At 41.2% G+C, this 23297-nt stretch overlaps 1 protein-coding gene across 1 annotated transcript; it reads right to left on the reverse strand.

Annotated features, from left to right (window-relative positions):
• Positions 1-301: 301 nt before the first annotated feature.
• On the reverse strand, positions 302-22538 carry LOC118396161 (zona pellucida sperm-binding protein 4-like). Its single transcript, XM_052465889.1, has 8 exons — positions 22517-22538; positions 13002-13189; positions 12680-12777; positions 3741-3898; positions 3468-3660; positions 3094-3241; positions 569-647; positions 302-443 (listed from the first exon to the last, which is right to left on the reverse strand). The coding sequence occupies exons 1-8, from the start codon at positions 22536-22538 to the stop codon at positions 328-330; spliced, it is 1002 nt and encodes a 333-aa protein (XP_052321849.1). The 3' UTR covers positions 302-327.
• Positions 22539-23297: the final 759 nt, after the last annotated feature.

Raw genomic sequence — 23297 nt, forward strand, 5'->3', positions numbered from 1 at the left:
TTTCCCAGTATGACCAATTTCCGCAAAAAAAATATGTAGTTATGTTATTTGTAACATTAACTAAAACCCATCCAATAGAATGTTCCATTGTTGTTTGATACAGTCATTTTCAATGAGCATGTGAACATTCCAACTTGTCTCAACATTCCTTTATCAGCCTGTAAACATTATATTGCATAGACTTCCATACAAGATATTTCACTAAAGGTGTGACAAACAGCCTCACCAAATATACATTTGGTCAGGGGCTTTTGGGGAACAATTTAATTCCATTAAATCAACCCCAAAGTGGACCAATTTATCCACTGGCCTGCAAAGTGCTGGTATTCAGTCAACCAATATTCTCGTGGGTGGGCTTGCTTGAGTCAGGATCAGTTCGCCACTGGAAACCAAAGTAGACTCGCTTCTGGTGGTCTTCTGAACTGCATTGGCAATGTCTCTCCCTGGAAAGGAAATTGTATGTGTTCAGTTGCAGAGAGGGACGAGACTTAAAATGTCGGGAAGGGTAGAGGGGAAGGAAACCATTTTCTGTAATGGAATGCAGCCTAACCGAGAAAACGTAACTCACTCGTTCTGAAGCATCTTGGTACACAGTACCAGTTTTCCTGGTATGGCTGGCACAAATCTGTATTACAATGGATGAACATCTGCAAGAGATATTACATTAAAATGTTTTTTTAAAGAGGTAATACTTATGTATTTAGATTATTATTACCCAAGAACAATGTATAATAGTTTTATATTTATACAAACTATACTGCTAGAAAGTACCAATTGTGACCAAGAAGCAAGCCAAAATAATTTTGTTAAATCATTGAGTAATTACCAGAAAGTAGCAATAATTTCACAAATACCAAATGTAATAGGACAGCTAAAAAAATAAATAAATATGTTTGCATAAATTACTTTTTCTATTTTGTGCATTTTAATTGAATGCATTTAATAAACAGTGTTAGCATGGTAATCAAGAACATCAATGGAGTTGTTCCAACTATCTTATTCAGCAGAATTAAAGTTAGTCAATTAAAACAGTCATACACACAGAATCAACCATTTACACTTGTGGAAATTAGCCTAAGAAATATTAGAAGAATATGCATAACAATGGTGGCAATTGAAGTGGATCACTTATGGGGATTAGGGGGAAATGGTCCAACAAAGTTGAGGACACGACAGTTCACCTGACACAAGACAAGCCTCAATCCAAACATTACACTGTTGATCTCATTTGCATTTTACATTAACTGTACTTTTCGCAGCATATGTTGATAACGAAATCTGGAAATACTCTGTATACATTCAATAACATAGCCCAATTCATTTCCAGGAAAATGTTTCAGTGCAACATAAGACAAAAAAATGGAAGCGTTTTAGTGACGGGTCTAACTGGGTCCAGTCATTTCAATGCACTTTTATGAAGTAAAGAGCTTTTAACTATTTGGAGCTTTTTTTGCTCTCCAAGCGCTGCCATTGAGGAACTGAAGCAAGCACAGTTGTAGTTCTGTTTGGAAAACCGCCCTGCATCCCAACCATAAAACAACTACTCTTTGTTGTCTACGCAATTAAAAAATGGTCCATTATAAATCTCATTCAGGGTCGGGAGTACATAATTTAAAAGCTGATTCTGTTGTCAAAATAACTAGCTAAGTAATAAAATATGATTTTACAGTGTTAGTTTTTCACAAAGAACTTCAAAGAAACAGAAAGTCATTTTGGGGCGGTGGCCAGGCGTGTCCTCCCCCGGAAATGTTTTTGACATTTTAAAACGTATTACCTGCAATTCTACACAGTTTGACATTATTATGCCTCTGTTGTGGGTTATAGGGAGAGATCATTTGAAAACACGGCTTAAGTGGAAGGATAAATGGAAGTCCCCCCACAAACATGTTTTCTTTTGGAAAACAGCTAGACACATTTTGCAATGGGGCGGAGAGAAAATGTTGAGTTTATAATGCTATTCTAGACTTTGTCATGAGTCTGAGAGAAAATTATGCAGTTTAAAGCTAATTTCCTACAATTCTACACATTTTGCCATGGGGCAGAGAGAAGAAATGTGCTGTTTTATAGCTCCTCTCATGCAGGGTATTCTTCAAAATTTTGCCATTAGGATGAGAGGAAAGGGCTCGACTTCGAGTTGGACCCAAATGTCCCTAAATATAAATAGAAATGAGCGGATGAATCAACCTGTTCATGTCCCCCTTTCCCCCGTGGCTATTTTTCTGATGGATTAAAGCAGGATTTATTATAATTCCCAATATCTCATCTTTCAGAACACATCGAGTAATTTTGATTTACAGCATCCCCGCCACTTAAACAACACAAAATGTGCCAAAGAAGCCCAATTAGTGGGGGGAATGGGGGCATCATCTTCTGCGTGTGGTGGTCACATTTAGAGTGTCTGTCAGGTGAATCCCATATCGAATAATGTATTCACCCCAAAAATGTTAAACAAATCCAAATATATTTAAGATTCTTCATAGTAGACACCCTTTGCCTTGACAGCTTTGCACACACTTTGCTGGTGACACTGTCAGTGATTTATTTAGAATTTAAGGCACACTTAACCAGCATGGTTACCACAGCATTCTGCAGCGATAAGCCATCCTATCTGGTTTGAGCTTAGTCAGACTACCATTTGTTTTTCAACACACCTCCAGGCTGTGTAAGGGAAATTTGACCAAGAAGGAGAGTGATGGAGTGCTGCATCAGATGACCTGGCCTCCACAATCACCCAACCTCAACCCAATTGAGATGGTTTGGGATTAGTTGGACCGCGGAGTGAAGGAAAAGCAGCCAACAGGTGCTCAACATATGTGGGAACTCATTCAAGACTGTTGGAAAAGCATTCCAGGTGAAGCTGGTTAAGAGAATGCCAAGAGTGTGCAAAGCTGTCATCAAGGCAAAGGGTGGCTACTTTGAAGAATCTCAACACTTTTTTTGGTTACTACATGATTCCATATGTGTTATTCCATAGTTTTGATGTCTTCACTATTCTACAATGTAGAAAATAGTAAAGAATTAAGAAAAACCCTTGAATGAGTAGGTGTGTCCAAACTTTTGACTGGTACTATATATGTATTTCTATGGTCATACCCTCTCCCTCAGGGGAGACATAGATGTCGAATCCACAAATGTGAACATCTTGAGGACGAAGCGCCTGTAGTGGGTTGGGAAGGACAGACCAGAGGAGGCTTCCACAGGGATGGGCATGGTCAGGTAACGGTCATCCTTGTACGGACATCTAAAGATACAAACGAAGAAAGAGAGACAGACACAGAGAGAGCGAGAGAGAGAGACATACAGTAGACGGACAGACATCGACATGGTCATTCAAGTGTTTGTCTGCGTTGAAGTGAAGTTCTCCTAGAGCTGCTGAACATTTTCCTCATCTTTACAAGAAATGGTATAAAAGAAATTGGACATACAGTTAAAACATTTTTACAACTTCTACTTATTCAGATATTTACCCAGAAATGATAAGGTTCCACTGGGGTTGGCTGAGAGGGTCGGGGTTTGTGGTGGCCCAGCAGCGACCCAGGGTCAGCACAATGTTGGGATCTGTCCTCTCCAGGATGCGAACCTCAGCGTACACGGGATCCCTGAGGAACTTGGTGACAGGGTAGTCTGCCACCGTGTAGTAAGAGGTGTAGGCCGCCTCTTCTGTTTTAAAAGAGGAAAGATTAATTAATTTGCCCATTTATTAATCTAACAAACTAATCAATGAATATAGTGCCACTTGCCTTCCTTACATCCCTTGGTGAGGCATATTCCATTGGCCAGTCTGAGCTCAACTCTGAGGGGTCCAGGAGCTGGAAGAAGAATTGGGGGAGGCACCTGCTTCACCTCAATCACAAGAGCCTCAATCCCGGTGCCCCTATATCTGCACTGGAATATTAGACTGGGAAGAAAGGGAGTGTGGTCAGACATCTTGACATCTCGACTTCAAATCCGGCCATATAAGGAAACTAGCTCTCACAGTCTCACGTCAGAAATAGACATTAATCCATGTTTCTCAAACATCACATTTCAAAGTTGTTGCAAACATCAAATTTTGAAGTGTTTAATGTAAAGTTTAGGCATTAACATCAAAATCTTAAGGCTAGGCATTAACTCCAAATGGTTAAGGATTAAGGTTTGGTATAGGCTAAAAAAACAAAAATCTAAAAAGCGAAACAGAGGCAGATGCTTATGCCTATTCACCATCCCCGTCCATAACACCCTAACAAAACTGAAATCTAGTTGAAGGTAACAGCTCTAACTGTAGCCCCTTGTGGACGGTTTCCACGTCATCTCCCGATGTCCTCAGACATGGATGGACATGAATGCTGACTTGTATCACAGGTGACCTGGCTGTTTAAGGTTTAGGAGGCTTTCTGGCTTGCCTATATGTAATTTAATGGAATGGTGCTGGAGGGAATGGCAGCCGTATTCCAGGCTCCTGACAAATTGTGCTATTTTGTGCATGTGTATTTTTTTGCACTGATCTTAACCTTTTTGGTATAGCATGTTTGGACCATAGTTTCCAATGACTGAAAAAAAAACATCTGGACATCAGAACATCTATCACTAAATTTGATTTGGACGTCAGAGGCAAAAGACATATTGATTATCCCGGACCAGGCCCTACTCCCCGACACTCGAAGGAGGCAAAGATGGCACTGTAGACGCCAGCATATGGGCACCCTGGTGAGACTACGGCTGTGAATGGTAAATCGCCTCTACACTCTGTTCTATTGGCGAATGTGCAATCGCTGGAGAATAAGCTGGACGAGCTCCGTTCGAGACTATCCTATGAACGGAACATTTAAGAACTGTAATATACAATGTTTCTCAGATTCAAGGGTGAAGAAGGACATGGATAATATACAATACATCTTTCTATGCATCGGCAGGACTGAACCTAGTAAGTTTGAGGAGGGGTAGCTGGGGTGATGTTTGTCTCTTCATTGAAAGCAGCTGGTGCGTGATCTCTAACATTAAGGAAGTCGCGAGGTTCTGCTCACCTGAGTTAGAATACCTCATGATAAGCATGAGACCATACTATTTAATAAGAGAGTTTTCATCTGTATTTTTCGTTGCTGTCTATTTACCACAACAAACCGATGATGGCACTAAGACGGCACTCAACAAGCTGTATAAGGCCATAAGTAAACAAGAAAATGCTAATCTAGAGGCGGTGCTCTTAGTGGCCGGTGATTGTAGTCCTTTCCTGCAGTCAAATGATCTAGTGGCCTCATGGGTGGAATGTTATAAATACTTTTCATAATTTCATATTGGATAAACATTTAAAAAACATGCAAAAAATCTGGTGTTTCTATGTCAAACAGTTTTATTATATTTCAGTCTTCTGTGATGTATAGAAAGTGTAATATTGGGATGCAAACTCAATTGAATACATTTCAACTCTACATTTGACATGGTACAGGTGTCTTCTTTTTTTAAAGCCCCTAACCATGTGTGTGAGAGGTATACTTTAGTTTTAAAAACAATTTGTTTAAAACTACCAAGAAACGCTCTGTGTGACCCTGTCACGACTTCTACCGAAGGTAACTCCCTTTTTCCTTTTTCTGGTTGTTTTGTCTGTGTTCCTTTTCACACCTGGTTCCATTTGCGTTTATTTCTGTGTGTATATAGGGCACCTGTTGCCTGCCTTAGTTCGTGCAGGATCAAGCTTGTGTGTATTTGCACTTGATTATCTTTTATGAGTTTGTTCCTCCATGCGTTTTGCACGAGTTTCTGTATTGTTTTCACTATTTAGGCACCTGTATGTAACTATTTAGGCACGTGTATGTAACTATTTAGGCACGTGTATGTAACTATTTAGGCACGTGTATGTAACTATTTAGGCACGTGTATGTAAGAACTGTGGTTGTTCCTCTGTGTGTTGGCACGAAGGATGAGTTTCTGATCCTTCAAGAGCTAGTTTGGGATTTTTGTCTGTGCCATTTTTGTATTGGTGGACTATATATATATATATTAAACATGCTTCTCAGAAATCCGTGCTCTCCTGTGCCTGACTCCTACACCTCTCACCGGGAGGCACCTTATCACAGACCCTGATGTAGCCCTGTCACGTTCTGACCTTTATTTCCTTTGTTTTGTCATTATTTAGTATGGTCAGGGCGTGAGTTGGGTGGGCAGTCTATGTTTGTTTTTCTATGTTTTGGGGTATTTCTATGTTTCGGCCTAGTATGGTTCTCAATCAGAGGCAGGTGTCATTAGTTGTCTCTGATTGAGAATCATACTTAGGTAGCCTGGGTTTCACTGTGTGATTGTTCCTGTCTCTGTGTTTTGCACCAGATAGGGCTGTTTTTGGTTTTCCACGTTTATTGTTTTGTAGTGTTCATGTTTATCTGTTTTTATTAAACATGAATCAATATAACCACCTGCGTTTTGGTCTGCCTCTACATCACCACAGGAAAACCCTGACAAGCCCACTGCAGGAAAAGGTTAATAAAGGAAAACTTAAATTTGTTTTTACCTAATTTATACCAGCATGTCACCTGTGCAACTAGAGGGATAAATCAGCTTTACTCCACACACAGAGATGCATACAAAGCTCTCCCCCGCCCTCCATTTAGCAAATCGGACCATATCGATATCCTCCTGATTCCTGCTTACAAGCAAAAACTCAAACATGAAGTACAAGGTAGCCTACGGCTGGGTGGTAGACCGTACACCGGTATTTATGCACAGACCAGTTTGGGTTTTTACTTTACCTTCTATAACAGTATTTTAATGTTTGGTTTGTTAAATGTGATACGCCATGTCTACCATCCATTTTAGACAGACAAGAGACACTCACTCACTCACCAACCTTGAATCAGGGGTAGACGTAACATAATAAACAAATATCCGGGACACTCAAATTAGTATATGTTTTGTGTTTGGTATTAGTTTCTGGATGTCCATCATCCATTTCGTAAGATATGGTCTGATAATTTGTATGATTTGCTACAAATTCCAAGATGGCGCCGATAGACATGGCAGCTCTGCTTCTAGTTCTAGCAACTTTGCAGTATTTCGTTTTTGTGTGTGTTATTTCTTACATTATCAGCCGAGAATGTTTTTTTTTGTGTTATTACATATAGCTGGAAGTAACTTTTGGATTTCAGAGCAGCCAGGAATACGACTTTCCCCAATTGGATCCTTTGTTCATACCCCCCAAGGCAATTGAACTTATCCCAGAGGCTGCTCCAAGACGCCGCCAGCGGAGAAGAGCTATTCGGAGTGGACTTCTAGTCCGACTCAGGAGGCGTGAACACCATCCACCGCTTACGAGTATATTACTCGCTAATGTTCAGTCTCTGGACAGTAAAGCTCAAGGCGAGGATCTCCGTCCAGAGAGACATCAGGGACTGTAACATACTCTGTTTCACATAATCATTGCTCTCTTGGCATATACAGTGGGGCAAAAAAGTATTTAGTCAGCCACCAATTGTGCAAATTCTCCAACTGAAAAAGATGAGGCCTGTAATTTTCATCATAGGTACACTTCAACTATGACAGACAAAATGAGAAAAAAAAACGGAAAATCACATTGTAGGATTTTTAATGAATTTATTTTCAAATTATGGTGGAAAATAAGTATTTGGTCAATAACAAAAGTTTCACAATACTTTGTTATATGCCCTTTGTTGGCAATGACAGAGGTCAAACGTTTTCTGTAAGTCTTCACAAGGTTTTCACACACTGTTGCTGGTATTTTGGCCCATTTCTCCATGCAGATCTCCTCTAGAGCAGTGATATTTTGGGTCTGTTGCTGGGCAACACGGACATTCAACTCCCTCCAAAGATGTTCTATGGGGTTGAGATCTGGAGACTGGCTAGGCCACTCCAGGACCTTGAAATGCTTCTTACGAAGCCAGTCCTTCGTTGCCCGGGTGGTGTGTTTGGGATCATTGTCATGCTGAAAGACCCAGCCACGTTTCATCTTCAATGCCCTTGCTGATGGAAGGAGGTTTTCACTCAAAATCTCACGATACATGGCCCCATTCATTCTTTCCTTTACACGGATCAGTCGTCCTGGTCCCTTTGCAGAAAAACAGCCCCAAAGCATGATGTTTCCACCCCCATGCTTCACAGTAGGTATGGTGTTCTTTGGATGCAACTCAGCATTCTTTGTCCTCCAAACACGACGAGTTGAGTTTTTACCAAAAAGTTATATTTTGGTTTCATCTGACCATATGACATTCTCCCAATCTTCTTCTGGATCATCCAAATGCTCTCTAGCAAACTTCAGACGGGCCTGGACATGTACTGGCTTAAGCAGGGGGACACATCTGGCACTGCAGGATTTGAGTCCCTGGCGGCGTAGTGTGTTACTGATGGTAGGCTTTGTTACGTTAGTCCCAGCTCTCTGCAGGCCATTCACTAGGTCCCCTGTTTGGTTCTGGGATTTTTGCTCATCGTTCTTGTGATCATTTTGTCCCCACGGGGTGAGATCTTGCGTGGAGCCCCAGATCGAGGGAGATTATCAGTGGTCTTGTATGTCTTCCATTTCCTAATAATTGTTCCCACAGTTGATTTCTTCAAACCAAGCTGCTTACCTATTGCAGATTCAGTCTTCCCAGCCTGGTGCAGGTCTACAATTTTGTTTCTGGTGTCCTTTGACAGCTCTTTGCTCTTGGCCATAGTGGAGTTTGGAGTGTGACTGTTTGAGGTTGTGGACAGGTGTCTTTTATACTGATAACAAGTTCAAACAGGTGCCATTAATACAGGTAACGAGTGGGGACAGAGGAGCCTCTTACAGAAGAAATTACAGGTCTGTGAGAGCCAGAAATCTTGCTTGTTTGTAGGTGACCAAATACTTATTTTCCACCATAATTTGCAAATAAATTCATTAAAATCCCGTCCAGGGAAAACCAACCACATCTCGGATACCGAAGTCTTGCTCCAGACAAGCTAAACACTTTCATCAGCCACTTTGAGGATAACACAGTGCCACCGCCCCTGCCTGCTCCCAGGGACAGTGGGCTCTTGGTCTCCGTGGTCGATATGAGTAAGACATTTAAGCGTGTTAACCCTCGCAAGGCTGCCGGCCCAGACGGCATCCCGAGGCGCATCCTCAGAGCATGCGCAAACCAGCTGGCTGGAATCATTTATGGGCATATTCAATCTCTCCCTATCCCAGTCTGCTGTCCCCACTTGCAACAAGATGTCCACCATTGTTCCTGTACCCAAGAAAACAAAGGTAACTGAACTAAATTGCTATCGCCCTGTAGCACACACTTCTGTCATCATGCAGTGCCTTGAGAGGCGAGTTAAGGATCATATCACCTCTACTTTACCTGACACCCTAGACCCACTTTAGTTTGCTTACCACCGCAATAGATCCATAGACGATGCAATCATTACCGCACTGCACACTGCCCTATCCCACCTGGACAATTGGAATACCTACGTCAGAATGGTGTTCATTGACTATAGCTCAGCCTTCAACACCATAGTAACCTCCAAGCTCATAATTAAGCTCAGTGCCCTAGATCTGAACCCTGCCCTGTGCAACTCGGTCCTTGACTTCCTGACGGGCCGCCACCAGGTGGTGAAGGTAGGAAACAACACCTCCACTTTGCTGATCCTCAACACAAGGGTGCGTGCCTATTATTGTGGGAAGCTACTATAGACCACCAAGTGTTAACAGTCATTATCTGGATAATGTGTGAAATGCTCTCTTGGTGATTTCAATATTGACTAGCTATCATCAAGCTGGACACTCAGGACAAACGTCAAACTGTAACCAGTGCCTGCAACCTGGATCAGGTTGTCAGTCAACCTACCAGGGTAGTTACAAACAGCACAGGAATGAAATCATCAACATGTGTTGATCACATCTTTAATAATGCTGCAGATATTTGTTTTAAAGCAGTATCCAAATCCATAGGATGTCGTGATCACAATATAATAGCCATATCCAGGAAAACCAAAGTTCCAAAGGCTGGGCCTAATATAGTGTGCAAGATGTCATACAATAACTTTTGTAGTGATTCATATGTTGATGATTTAAAGAATATTTGCTGGTCTGTGGTGTGTAATGAGGAGCAACCAGATGCTGCACTTGACACATTTATGAAACTACTTATTCCAGTTACTAATAAGCACACAACCATTAAGAAAATGACTAAAACTGTTCATTTGAATTTTAAAATGTGAATTTTAAAATTGTATGGTTGAGAGGGATGAGGCAAAAGGTATGGCGTGGCAGCCACACAATTAAGTGTGGCAGCCCAACTAATTGGCAAACATACTGCAAATTAAGAAATCATGTGACTAAAATAAATAAAAAAGAAACTACACTATGAAGCAAATATCAATTATATAAAGAATGATAGCAAAAATCTTTGGGGCACCTTAACTTTTGGGGAAAAAAGCGAACTCAGCTCCTTCATTCATTGAATCAGATGGCTCATTCATCACAGAACTGATGTTGCCAACTACTTTAATGACTTTCATTGGCAAGATAAGCAAACTTAAGGATGACATGCCAGCAACAAACGCGGACACTACACATCCAAGTACTGTATATCGGACCATATTATGAAAGACAATAATTTAATTCCGTAAAGTCCGTGTGGAAGAGGTGAAAAGATTATTGTTGTCTATCAACAACGACAAGCCACTGGGGTCTGACAGTCTGGATGGAAAATGAATAAGGATAATAGCAGATGATATTGCCACTCCTATTTGCCACATCTTCAATTTAAGCCTACTAGAGAGCATGTGCCCTCGGGCCTGGAGGGAAGCTAAAGTCATTCCGCTAACCAAGAATAGTAAAGCCCCTTTTACTGGCTCAAATAGCCGACCAATCAACCTGTTACCAACCCTTGGTAAACTTCTGGAAAAAATAATGTTTGACCAGGTACAATGCTATTTCACAGTAAACAAACTGACAACAGAATTTCAGCATGCTTATAGGGAAGGACACTGATTGGCTGAGAGAAATTGATTGATTAAATGATTGTGGGAGCTGTCTTATTAGACAGCTTTTGACTTTAGCGATCATAGTCTGCTGCTGGAAAAACTTGTGTTATGGCTTTACACCCCCTGCTATAACGTGGATAAAGAGTTACTTGTCTAACAGAACACAGAGGGTGTTCTTTAATTGAAGCCTCTCAGATATAATCCAGTTAGAATCAGGAATTCCCCAGGGCAGCTGTTTAGGCTCCATGCACTAACTTTGAGTAAAGCCAGAGTATCTATTTATGTGGATGACTCAACACTATACACGTCAGCTACTACAGCGACTGAAATGACTGCAACACTCAACAAAGAGCTGCAGTTAGTTTCAGAGTGGGCGGCAAGGAATAAGTTTGCCCTAAATATTTCTAAAACCAGAAGCATTGTATTTGGAACAAAACACTCACTAAACCCTAAACCTCAACTAAATATTGTAATAAATCATGTGTAAATTGAACAAGTTGAGATGACTAAACTGCTTGGAGTAACCCTAGATTGTAAACTGTCATGGTCAAAACATATTTATGCAGTAGTAGCTAAAATGGGGAGAAGTCTGTCTATAATAAAGCGATGCTCCGCCTTATTAACAACACTATCAACAAGGCAGGTCCTACAGGCCCTAGTTTTGTTGCACCTTGACTACTGTCCAGTCTGCCCAACACATCACCGGGGGCACACTGCCTGCCCTCCAAGACTCCAAAGCACCCGACGTCACAGGAACGCCAAAATTATCATCAAGGGCATCAACCACCCGAGTCACAGCCTGTTCACTCCACTATCACCCAGAAGGCGAGGTTAGTACAGGTGCATCAAAGCTGGGACCGAGAGACTGAAAACAGCTTTTATCTCAAGGCCATCAGACTGTTAAATAGCCATCACTAGCCGGCTACCATCCGGTTACGTAGCACTGCACCTTAGAGGCTTCTGCCCTGTACACATAGACATGGAATCACTGGCCACTTTAATAATGGAACACTAGTCATTTTAATAATGTTTACATACTGCGTTACTCATCTCATATGTATATACTGTATTCTATTCTACTGTATTTTAGTCAATGCCACTCCGACATTGCTCATCCTAATATTTATTTTTCTTTTACTTTTAGATGTGTATTGTTGTGAATTGTTAGATACTACTACACTGTTGGAGCTAAGAGCATTTTGCCACACCCGCAATAGCATCTGTATGTGACCAATAAAATTTGATTTAATTAGGCTAGTGGTTAGGTGTTGGGGTTAAGAAGGTTAGGGGTTAGGTTAAAGAGTTCAGGTAATGGTTAGGAAAAGAGTTAGCTAACATATTAAGTAGTTGCAAAGTAGCTAAAAAGTAGTAAGTAGTTGCTAATTTGCTAAAATGCTAAATTTGGCCACTGATTATATTTGAACACACAACCTTTTGGTTGCTAGACGTTACTGGTATTTTCCCACCCATCCACTCCGACCATTTGACTTTATTATTGATATTTATTATTGTACTGCAATGTTGAGGGAGCTAGCACACCTACTGTAATCTCTGTACATGACAAATACAATTGTATTTTATTTTGACTAAAGATCCCATTACACATTTAAGAAGATAAATGGTGTTAACTCCAGTGTCTTGTCAAAATTCCCAACCTGGCCCAATATACAGAAGAAAACATGACCGTTTTTAGCTTATTTTAGACTTCCCTAGGATATTGTTGTTATTATTATTATTGTTATTATTTTAAATCACCTACTTAAATTGGCTATCCCTGGTGATGGTGCCGAGGGGTCCCATCTCCACTATATATGAGGAGGACATCCTGTTCTCATAGAAAATAGTACCAGGTTCCTCCTGCAATAAACACAACTCTTATACAGCTCATCTTCAAGAGGCAAAATCATCATAGGTTAGACCAAGCGCTTTTGCCACAATGCGGCAACATCTTTAAACCTGAATAAACAATCAATGATATGATCATTATTGCAACTAATATGGATGATGTGATCCAATTCTTTGAAGGAGAGAGGAACTACCTCCCTGTACTTAGACTGAAGCCAAATACAGCTGATACGTACCGTCATGGCAGTTCCACATTCAGTGACTTTGAATTGGTAGATGGCAAAAGCAGAAGTGATGCCGACAGGGGTGCAGTGGGCTTCGTTCCCCCCCAGCAGGCTGATAGAATCTAGCTCCAGGTTGGGCAGAGTGGCTTCCCTGGCAACCACCACCACAAACTGTCCATCCCTGGTACACTGGACAGTCACTAGTTACAGAGCATAGGAAGAATATTAAGTTAATGATAAAAACCATTAAGCTCACTGAAAAGACTAAGAATTTCCATGACTATTTGCGACATTTCAGATGTGATTTTATAATGCATCAAAATTGCGACTAACTTAACCATGTTAATGGCTCTTTAGTATCACGTGCACTTATGTCAATATATAACAAGACTGCAGAACTGCAAGTGTACAAGCTTAACCTTTATTACAGCTTTGGTGCAATTTTCACAAGTATGTGGTACATTTTCAAAACTCTAACAACATTTTGAATTGACTGGGTACAACAAACAAATTCAAAAGTGCACTTGTTCACTGCACCAAATCATCAATTTGGATACATATCTGCTTTTAAAAATGCAATATCCACTTTACTTGTAATTTGTTAATACAGTTAACTATCACTTAATCAAACTGCTCAAACCTGATAACTACTCCACCAAAATTATGTAGTGCCTAGTAAATGTATATAGTTTGATAACTGCTGAACACTGTAAATGTATATATTTTTTCCTAATATATGTATACATTTATGTTGAAAGGTAAAACCAAATCATATACAGATGTAGAATCTTATTTTGAGGAAGTTTGCTTACAACAGGAAAATAATCCTGCAGCAATAGGAAATGTGAACTATTATGTGAATTTTTATTCATGGACATTTCTTGTAGGGGTTGATACAGTTCTCTTCAGGGCTAATCATGTCTGACATTTTAAAGAGTAAATTACAAACTTTCGTAGCCTTTTTAAATCTTGAATACACTACTAGTTTGCATTTCCTGCAATGAAGGAAAATACCTGCAACAACAGAATGTTCAAATTAAGATTCCGTATGGGAGTGGCTGTAAATATTATGTCATCATTCTCCATCAGCCAGTGTGCTTCAATAGGAGAGAGCGGACGAGACGAGTCACTATATGTGCTACCATTTGTAATTATAGTGTCGGGTACATATATAACAATACATTCCACTCATTATCTGAATTTCATTGACACACTAAGCTGATGAATTGCAGTACGGTATCAGTTGACAAGTCATGTAGAAAAGGTGATCTAGTACAATGCTGCATGGGGCAGAAATGGCATACAACACCTTGCTATGTTTTTACAATAGCCAACTCTTTACAATAACCCTATTTCTTATGATTTGTCCTGTGTATGTTAGTCTTTCTATAAGTAAAGGGGCCAATGTGTGACACAAGGGTCAACATTTGAAAATATTTTGAAATACATTCAAATATGATTTTCTTGCAGCTTCACATTTGTAGATGCAGGAATAAGAGGCAAGATTTTCACACTGAGACCATAACTCCGAGCAACAATAAAATATCTACATGTCATTCAAAATATCACATGAAATATGGACACTGCATGTTTCTTTGTCATGGCTAGTAGCGAGGTCTGTTTGTGCTTTAGTCAACTTCTCTATCATTTATAGCCATGCTAAAGCTAAAAAACTGCATTTCAATATATATTTTTAAATAGTTTAATAAATAATTTAATACAATAATATAATACAATGGGTTCTGTCAACAAAATCATTGACAATATTAATAAGAATTAAATAATTATAATCAGTCAACTATTCAAGCAATGTGTTCTTGCGTGCCTGCCTGTCTATCTGTCTGTCTGTCTGCCTGTCTGTCTATCTGTCTGTCTGTCTGTCTGTCTGTCTGTCTGTCTGTCTGTCTGTCTGTCTGTCTGTCTGTCTGTCTGTCTGTCTGTCTGTCTGTCTGTCTGTCTGTCTGCCTGAACACCAGACATAATAATAATATAATAATAATCACATTCTTGCTTCCTCTGTCCTTGTTTCCTCCACTCCTTGCCTCTCCTTGAAAGTGCATTGGAGCCTGAGGGGAGCAACATTCCCTCCTCTCCCCCTATGTGCTTTGAGAGGGAGGTGAGGAATGGAGGAAACAAGGGGAGAATCTCAATTCCATTTCCTTCATTCCTCACATCCTCATCTCCTTCTCAAAACCCATTGGATAAGAAGGTGAGAGGGACCTTCTCATCCAATCGTTTTTGTTACAGGCATTGGTTTTTCCATTTATAGTTTGAGGTTGGATTTTAGTGCAAATAGATTATGAGCATGTCGAGCACACCAATTGGTGTGACCTCTTTAGTTAGTATATGTTACACCTGTGCTGGTTGCCATTTCGTTAATGCTGGCACAGGTGCTTTTGAAGAGTAGTTGGCCCAGTGCTCCAGTTGTCTTGATAGATGCGGAGGGTAAACCCCTTTAGTTTGCACTCCCTATTTTGATTTCTAGAAAAAAAATATTCCTTTGTCTGATTTAATTTTGCTCCACTTTTTTGGTTAGCATCCTGTCTAAGTGTTTCTTTTGCTTGCCTCTTATTAGGTCAATTTAGTGGGTGCTCATGGTGGGTGTCTTTTAGGTTCCAGTTGTTGCCTGTCAACTTTCAGTGGACACCCCCATGAGTGTCTTTCAGAACCCCTCCTAAAACCCCACCGGTTTAGTTCTGGTTGTTGGTCAGCGACTCTTTGTTAGTTCTCCGTCCTGTTTGAGTGACACTATTTGGGTAACATAAAATGGGGGCTCGTCCGGGATATTGTTTCCCATGAGTATGGTAGTCGCTCTCGTCCCCTACTCTGAAGCTCTGCTGTGCTCAGATATTGGAATGTTCAAAATACAATTTTGTGGTAGAGTTTGTCACTGACATCCACCTTGAGGGGTTATTAGATTGGTGGAATCATTTGGAAATTTGCATAAACACAGGCTAATAACAAAAAAATACATGGACTAAGTTGGAAGAATTTGTGGAAAACCCTACATGGGAGATGCTAGATAAATGTACAAAGGCGAATCTGCTTATCATTTCAAAGCATTATAACATCAAGGTGGCATCTGGCAATCCAAAAACAGAAGTCAAAGAGTTGATCGGTACTGTTTTAGTGGAGGAGGAAATCCTTCCAGAGAGTGAGGATGATAAAGGGTCCTACAGCTGGTAGAGTACACCCCATATATGTGCAACTGCGAGAGTTAGAACTAAAGGCAAAATGGGAACAACAGAAATTAGAGTTAGAGCACAGGGAAAGACAAGAACATACAACACAATAGAACAAGTAGAACATGCACATGCCATTCGATTGAAAGAGATGGAAGTGCGACAAAGGGAGATCTGGAAGTACTCCAAATCCAGTCAGGCCATCCTACACCCTCAGTGTAACGGATGTCATCTGGAGCTAGAGAGGAGGACCAAGGTGCAGCGTGGTAAGTGTTCATGATGATGTTTAATTAAAACTCAGAACACTAAACAATAAATGACAACGTGAATTTACCGAAACAGTACCGTGTGGCCCAAACACTCACACGGAAACAAACCCCCACAAACCAAAAGTGAAACCCAGGCTACCTAAGTATGATTCTCAATCAGGGACAACAATTAACAGCTGCCTTTGATTGAGAACCATACTAGGCCGAACTCAAAAACCCACATAGAAAAACAAACAGACTGCCCACCCCAACTCACACCCCCCTGACCATACTAAAACAAAGACAAAAACAAAAGGAACGAAGGTTAGAACGTGACACTCAGAGTTTGATCTTGGTGTTCTTGTGGGAAAGGCTCAGAAAGTGTACTCCGCTTTATCTCTTGACCAGAGTTCAGATTATGTACACTGTTAACGCGCTATCCTTCAGGCTTACGAGTTGATCCCAGAGGCACAGAGACAACAGTTCTGTAAATGACAAAAGAATCACAAAGCCATGTTGAATTCGCAAGGCAACAAGCATGTATTTTTGATCAGTGGTGTGGTTCTCAAGAGGCCAAGGACCATGAGGATTTAATAAAGACTCATACTTCTAGAACAGTTCAAGAATTGCCTTCACAAAAAGTTTGCAACCTACATTTAGGAGCACAAGGATCTCACTCTTGAGAAAGCTGTAGTTCTTGCAGATGAGTTTGTTTTGACACATAAAGTTACCTTAACAAATAGTTATCCCTACACAAAAAGCAATCCAGAGAAGTCACCTCCTACTGTGAGGTTAGAGCATTTTTCTACAGTTCCCAAAGATAAATCCAGTTTTCTGCAGATCTTTTCATATCTGCCAGTTTGTGTCTGTGTCCCAAGTTGAAACAGAAAAATTAAGTTTCTTCTTGTGGTAGCACTCCAGCCCATTAAGTCTCTGGTTGCGATTGGTGTATCTCCTAAACAAGATTTTGGATCCGATGTGTATGAATCCTTTGTTTTTAAGCATCTGGTGAAGATACCAGTAGACACTGGGGCGGCCCAATCCATCATTTTGGAGGGTATTTTGCTTTTGTCTGACACTTCAGCAACTGGTTACAAAGTTTTTGTACAAGGCGTGAAAATGGGTTGCATGGAAGTTCCTTTGTATAATGTGGAACTCGAGTCTGATCTTATTTCTGATTCCATTGTCGGAGTGAGGCCTAGCCTAACGGTGAAGGGAGTCTCATTCATTTTGGGAAACAATTTGGCTGGAGGGAAGGTTGTGCCAAATCTTGTGGTTTGTAAGGAACCCTGAGTAGAGGAACCTGATGGGTTATCAGAGGAAGATATTGGGGCGGCAGCGTAGCCTAGTGGTTAGAGCGTTGGACTAGTAACCGGAAGGTTGTGAGTTCAAACCCCCGAGCTGACAAGGTACAAATCTGTCGTTCTGCCCCTGAACAGGCAGTTAACCCACTGTTCCCAGGCCGTCATTGAAAATAAGAATGTGTTCTTAACTGACTTGCCTGGTTAAATAAAGGTAAAATAAAAAAATAAAAAATAAAAATATTGGGGAGGATGTCTTCAATCCCACCATGGTCGATCTGTCCAAGATGTTTATGGGTGATCCTGATTTTGCTAAACATCCTGAGTTGACCTATCCATTGAAAACTCTAAAGGTGAGTTAGTTTGTAGGACCTCTGAAGGAAGAGAGGGTCCCTACAGTTGACACATTGATGTCTAGGAAGCAGCTGATTTCGGAACAGAGTAAAGATGTTTCTTTAGGCGTTTGAGGAAGTTTGTGTGGGTTTCTTTGACAGAGATGGTGTTCTAATGAGGCAATGACATTCTTGCTCCACTTCTGGGCAAGACGATTGGACCAGTGTATCTCAAATTGTTGTTCCAGTTACGCTTTGACAATAGATACTGAGGTTGGCTCACAATTGTAGGCCATCTTGTGGTCGACAAGACCACAAGTTAGGTAACTTCTTCAGGCCTGGTCTGAAACCGGATGTTGTGTCTTACTGTAAATCCTGTTATGTTTGGCAGTGGATGGGTAAACCGAACAACGTTGTACCGAGTATTCCTGTTTTTGATAAACCTGTCAGCAGGGTTCTGGTGGACTGTGTTGGTTCTTTGCCCAAAGCCAAGAGTAGTAACGAGTTTCTGTTAACCATAATGTGTGCTGCCACTCGTTTCCCTGAGGCTATTCCACTGAAGAAAATCATGGCTCCCAGTATTGTTAAGGCCCCTATGAAATCAGGGGCCTTAACAATGCAATTTGTGCAATTTGAATTTCATGTGAAACTGTCTCAAGGTGCTCTTGAGAGATTATCAGACTTTGAAGTCTATGTTGAGAGCCTACTGCTTTGAGTTTGGAAAAGACTGGTATGAAGTGGTCCCTCTTGTGCTCTTTGCAGCATGGGAAGTTGTTCAGGAATCTCTTGGTTTTAGTCCAAATAAACTCATGTTTGGACATCATGTCGAAGGTCCCTTGGATTTGCTGAGAGACAGGTTGTTGCAGGGCGACACTTTAAAAACTAAAATAATCTGTTGGCGGACGTAAGCGCTTTTCCATAGAGATTGCACCGCGCATGTGAGTTTGCCAGTGAGAATCTTGAGAGGGCGCAAACTAAAATGAAATGCCTGAAACCACACTTTCGAAGTGGGTGACCAAGTCCTGGCTTTGTTGCCGATTCTGGTGTCACTGCTGCAGGCTTCCTTTTCAGGACCTTACCCCATAGTAAAAAAAAATGGTGATCTGCATTACATCATTGCCACACTGGAGCACAGGAAAATAAACAGGCTGTGTCATGTCAACATGATGAAACCATACTTCACCCACTACAATTGGCGGTGAAGTCAGTGGAAACCGTTAGTGATGTTCTGCCTATAGCCACTGCTGTCACTGTTGACTATAGTCTTCCAAGGGTATGAGGAAAGCCCAATACACACTGTGCCGGTTGGACGGTTGAGTAATTCAGAGATTCTGTAAAACCCTTGTCTTTGTGGCACACTTGTCTCCAGAGGAAAAAGGCAACATTGGTTGCACTGCTTTTAGAATATCAGAGTTTATTCTCAGATGTTTCAACCCAGACAATGTACTAGAGCATGACATTGACATTGGGGACTCTCCCCCAATCTAACAAATTCTACTAAGGCAAATCACGAAAAGAAAGTAACTACGGATATTGCAAGAGTTTCACTTGGAAATGAAACATGTCCGTGGTAAGGACAACTTGGTTGCTGATTGTCTCAGGGGGGGTGCAGTCAATAAGTTTTGCATTTAGTCAGGTGTTGCCCTGCTGCTCACAATTTATTTTGACTGTACATTTTGGAGATGAGTTTTGTTTTGGTTGGACTCGATCCAATGGGATGAGTGTTATAGAAGCATATAAGTTTTTCAAAAACATGTGAGTTTTAGGCAACTATAGAAATCATTTTTAAAAAGGTAAAAAATTATAATAAAAAGATAGTATTTTTGTTTTAAAGGTTGATGTTTTGTCTTCTATTTAATTGCTGACAGCCAGTAGTCGCCATGTTTATATTGGAGAAGGCGACACATTTAAGTTGATTATGTTGTGAGATGGAAGTTGTTTTCTGTTGGTGGTGAGCAACCTTAGGATAGGATATATAGGTTATATTTGTTGTCTTAAGAGGCAAGGTGTTACAGGCTTTGGTTTTTACATTTATGTTTTGAGGTTGGACTTCAGCACATATAGCTTGATAGCACGTAGGGCACACTGGTTGGCATCACCTCGTTAGACTATGCTGGGGTTAGTTTCCTTGTTCCTTGCCAAACTTTGGCTCATTGGTGAAATTTGCATTATGACAATATATTTCATTAAATCATTCGAAAACCTTTATTAATGAAATTGCAGACAGAAGTTGACAACAGGAACATAACGCATGTTTCCGAGTAAGTTCTGCAAAATATAAAAGGTCCCAAGTTATTTTATTAAACCCAAAGTCCAACCCTTGTGATGTCACTGCATACATCATTACCTTCTACTCATCAGACCAAGGCCATGCATACACTGCTATATAAACTTGCAAGAGAGATACAATAGTTCCAGTGTTTTCTAAGGCCTAGGCAATAAATGTCCACTCCCCAAGTTGATTTATTGTGGAATGTCTGACTAGTCTCTTATCTCATACACTACAGAGTTCTGTCTCAGTCACACATTTCTCAGACCATTTCTTCATAAGAGGCAGAGAGACTAGAAAACAACTGTGGGAAAATATTAAACCTCTATAATGAATATATATTGTTAATCTGTATACAGACCCTATACATGTAAGGAGGGTGGGGTCTTATAACCCCTCCCATTCTATTAATACAACATAGGCATAATCAATTATTATAATACATCAAACATTTGATACAGCCCATATCATGACCCCTCGGTGAACCCCTGACAGCAGTATGTGTTACACCTGTGCTGGTTGCCGTCTCATTAGTGGGAAGGTATTTCAGCTATGCTGGCCCAGGTGCTATTTAAGAGTGGCTGGCCCAGTGCGCCTGTTGCCTTGATTGATGTGGAGAGTTTTGCTCCCTGTCTTTACGATTGGTGTGAGTTTTCTTTTGTTTAGTGGGAGCTCATGATGGGTATCTTTTAGTTTCCAGTTGTTGTTGCTAATCAACTTCCAGTGAACACCCCCATTAGTGTCTTTCAGAATCCCTACTAAAACCCCATCTGTTGTTGTTTTGGTTGTTGGTCAGTGACCCTGTTAGTCCTGTTTGAGCGACACTTTGGTTTTCTTGCTGGGGAATGTACGTTTTGAGAAGGAGATGAAAGGATGCAACGAATCGAGGAATGAAATTGAGATTCTCCCAAAGACAGAGGACGCAAGTATTTGACAGCTATTAATATTTTGACAGTGCCTGGCTGACTGAGGTACCATGATAACCATGGCCTGTCCAGAAACAACCCCTACTGGCCAGAGTCTAGACATTTGTGGAAATCTAAAAGGGATTGATGAGTCGTGACATGAGAGCTCCACCTTACCCTCTGATATGCTTGGTGGAATTTTGGCACTATTGCTTACGCTGTCCAATTCTCTCAGATCTTCACAAGTGTCTAGAGGTAGGGCTAGGGGTTATTTCTGGACACGACCCCACAACCCCTTGGGTGTGTGGTGGACCTACAGCTTGACGCTTGAGGTATTGGTTGGATATTTAATTCCATTGCTATACACAGATTTGCACAGGTGTAAGCTGGACAACCATGGCACCCTATCAAGCTGATCAGACAGGTCTGGGTAGCTGGAGACCTGTTGTAAACTGTGAAAGGATATATTTACATGTCTTCATACCCATGCTTCATTCCAGCTAGTTAGATGTGCAACCCCTGATTATCTATAGCTAAGTCATATCTCTAGTCTAGCAATAGATACTGTTGTTTTGGATGTATAGCATCATTTAATAAGATTACCAATGGTTAGCTAGGATATACATGACATGGGCATTAAAATGGAGTTGGTCCTATTACAGCCTCCACTCTTCTGGAAAGGCTTTCCACTAGATGTTGGAACATTGCTGCGGGGACTTGCTTCCATTCAGGCACGAGAATTAGTGAGGTTGAGCACTGATGTTGGGCGATTAGGCCTGGCTCGCAGTAGCCATTCCAATTCATCTCAAAGGTGTTCAACGGTTTGAGGGCAGGGCTCTGTGCAGGCCAATCAAGTTCTTACAGCGTTCTCGCAAGCCATTTCTGTATGGACCTTGCTTTGTGCACTGGGGCATTGTCATGCTGAAACAGGAAAGGGCCTTCCCCAAACTTTTGCCACAAAGTTGGAATTACAGAATTGTCTAGAATGCCACTGTATGCTGTAGCGTTACGATTTCCCATCACTGGAACTAAGGGTCCTAGCCCGAACTATGAAAAACAGACATTATTCCTCCTCCACCAAACTTTACAATTGGCACTGTATTGTGGCAGGTAGTGCTCTCCTGGCATCCGTCAAAACCCAGATTCGTCCATCAGACTGAAAAGTGGTGAAGTGTAATTAATCACTCCAGAGAATGTGTTTCACCTGCTCCAGAGTCCAATGGCGATGAGCTTTACACCACTTCAGCCGATGCTTGGTATTGTGCATGGTGATCTTAGGCTTGTGAGTGCCTGCTCGGCCATAGAAACCCATTTTATTTAGCTCCCGACAAACAGTTATTGTGCTGGTTTTCCTTCCGGAGGCAGTTTGGAACTCTGTAGTGAGTATTGCAACTGAGGACAGATGATTTTTTTACATGAATCTGCACTTGGCGGTCCCATTCTGTGAGCTTATGTGGCCTACCACTTTACGGCTGAGCCGTTGTTGCTCCTAGACGTTTCCACTTTAAAATCACAGCACCTACAATTTTTAATCAAATGTATTTATAAAGCCCTTTTTACATCAGCAGATGTCAAAGTGCTATAAAGAAACCCAGCCTAAAACCAAAAACAGCAAGCAATGTAGATGTAAAAGCATGGTAGATAGGAAAAACTCCCTAGAAAGGCCAGAACCTAGGAAGAAACCAGGCTCTGAGGGTTGGCCAGTCCTCTTCTGGCTGTGCCGGGTGGAGATAAGAGTACATGGCCATTTAAGGCCAGATTATTCTTCAAGATGATCACAGTGGTTGTAAAGGGTAAGCATGGTCAGTACCTCAGGAGTAAATGTCAGTTGGCTTTTCATAGCCGAGCATTCAGCGGTCGAGACAGCAGGTGCGGTAGAGAGCGAGTCGAAAACAGCAGGTAGGGGACAAGGTAGCACATCTGGTGAACAGGTCAGGGTTTCCTAGCCGCAGGCAGAACAGTTGAAACTGGAGCAGCAGCACGACCAGGTGGACTGGGGACAGTCAGGAGTCATCATGCCAGATAGTCAGTCCTGAGGCATCATCCTAGGGCTCAGGTCCTCCAGGAGGAG

This window comes from Oncorhynchus keta, chromosome 17 (assembly GCF_023373465.1).
Source record: "Oncorhynchus keta strain PuntledgeMale-10-30-2019 chromosome 17, Oket_V2, whole genome shotgun sequence".
Lineage (NCBI taxonomy): Eukaryota > Metazoa > Chordata > Actinopteri > Salmoniformes > Salmonidae > Oncorhynchus > Oncorhynchus keta.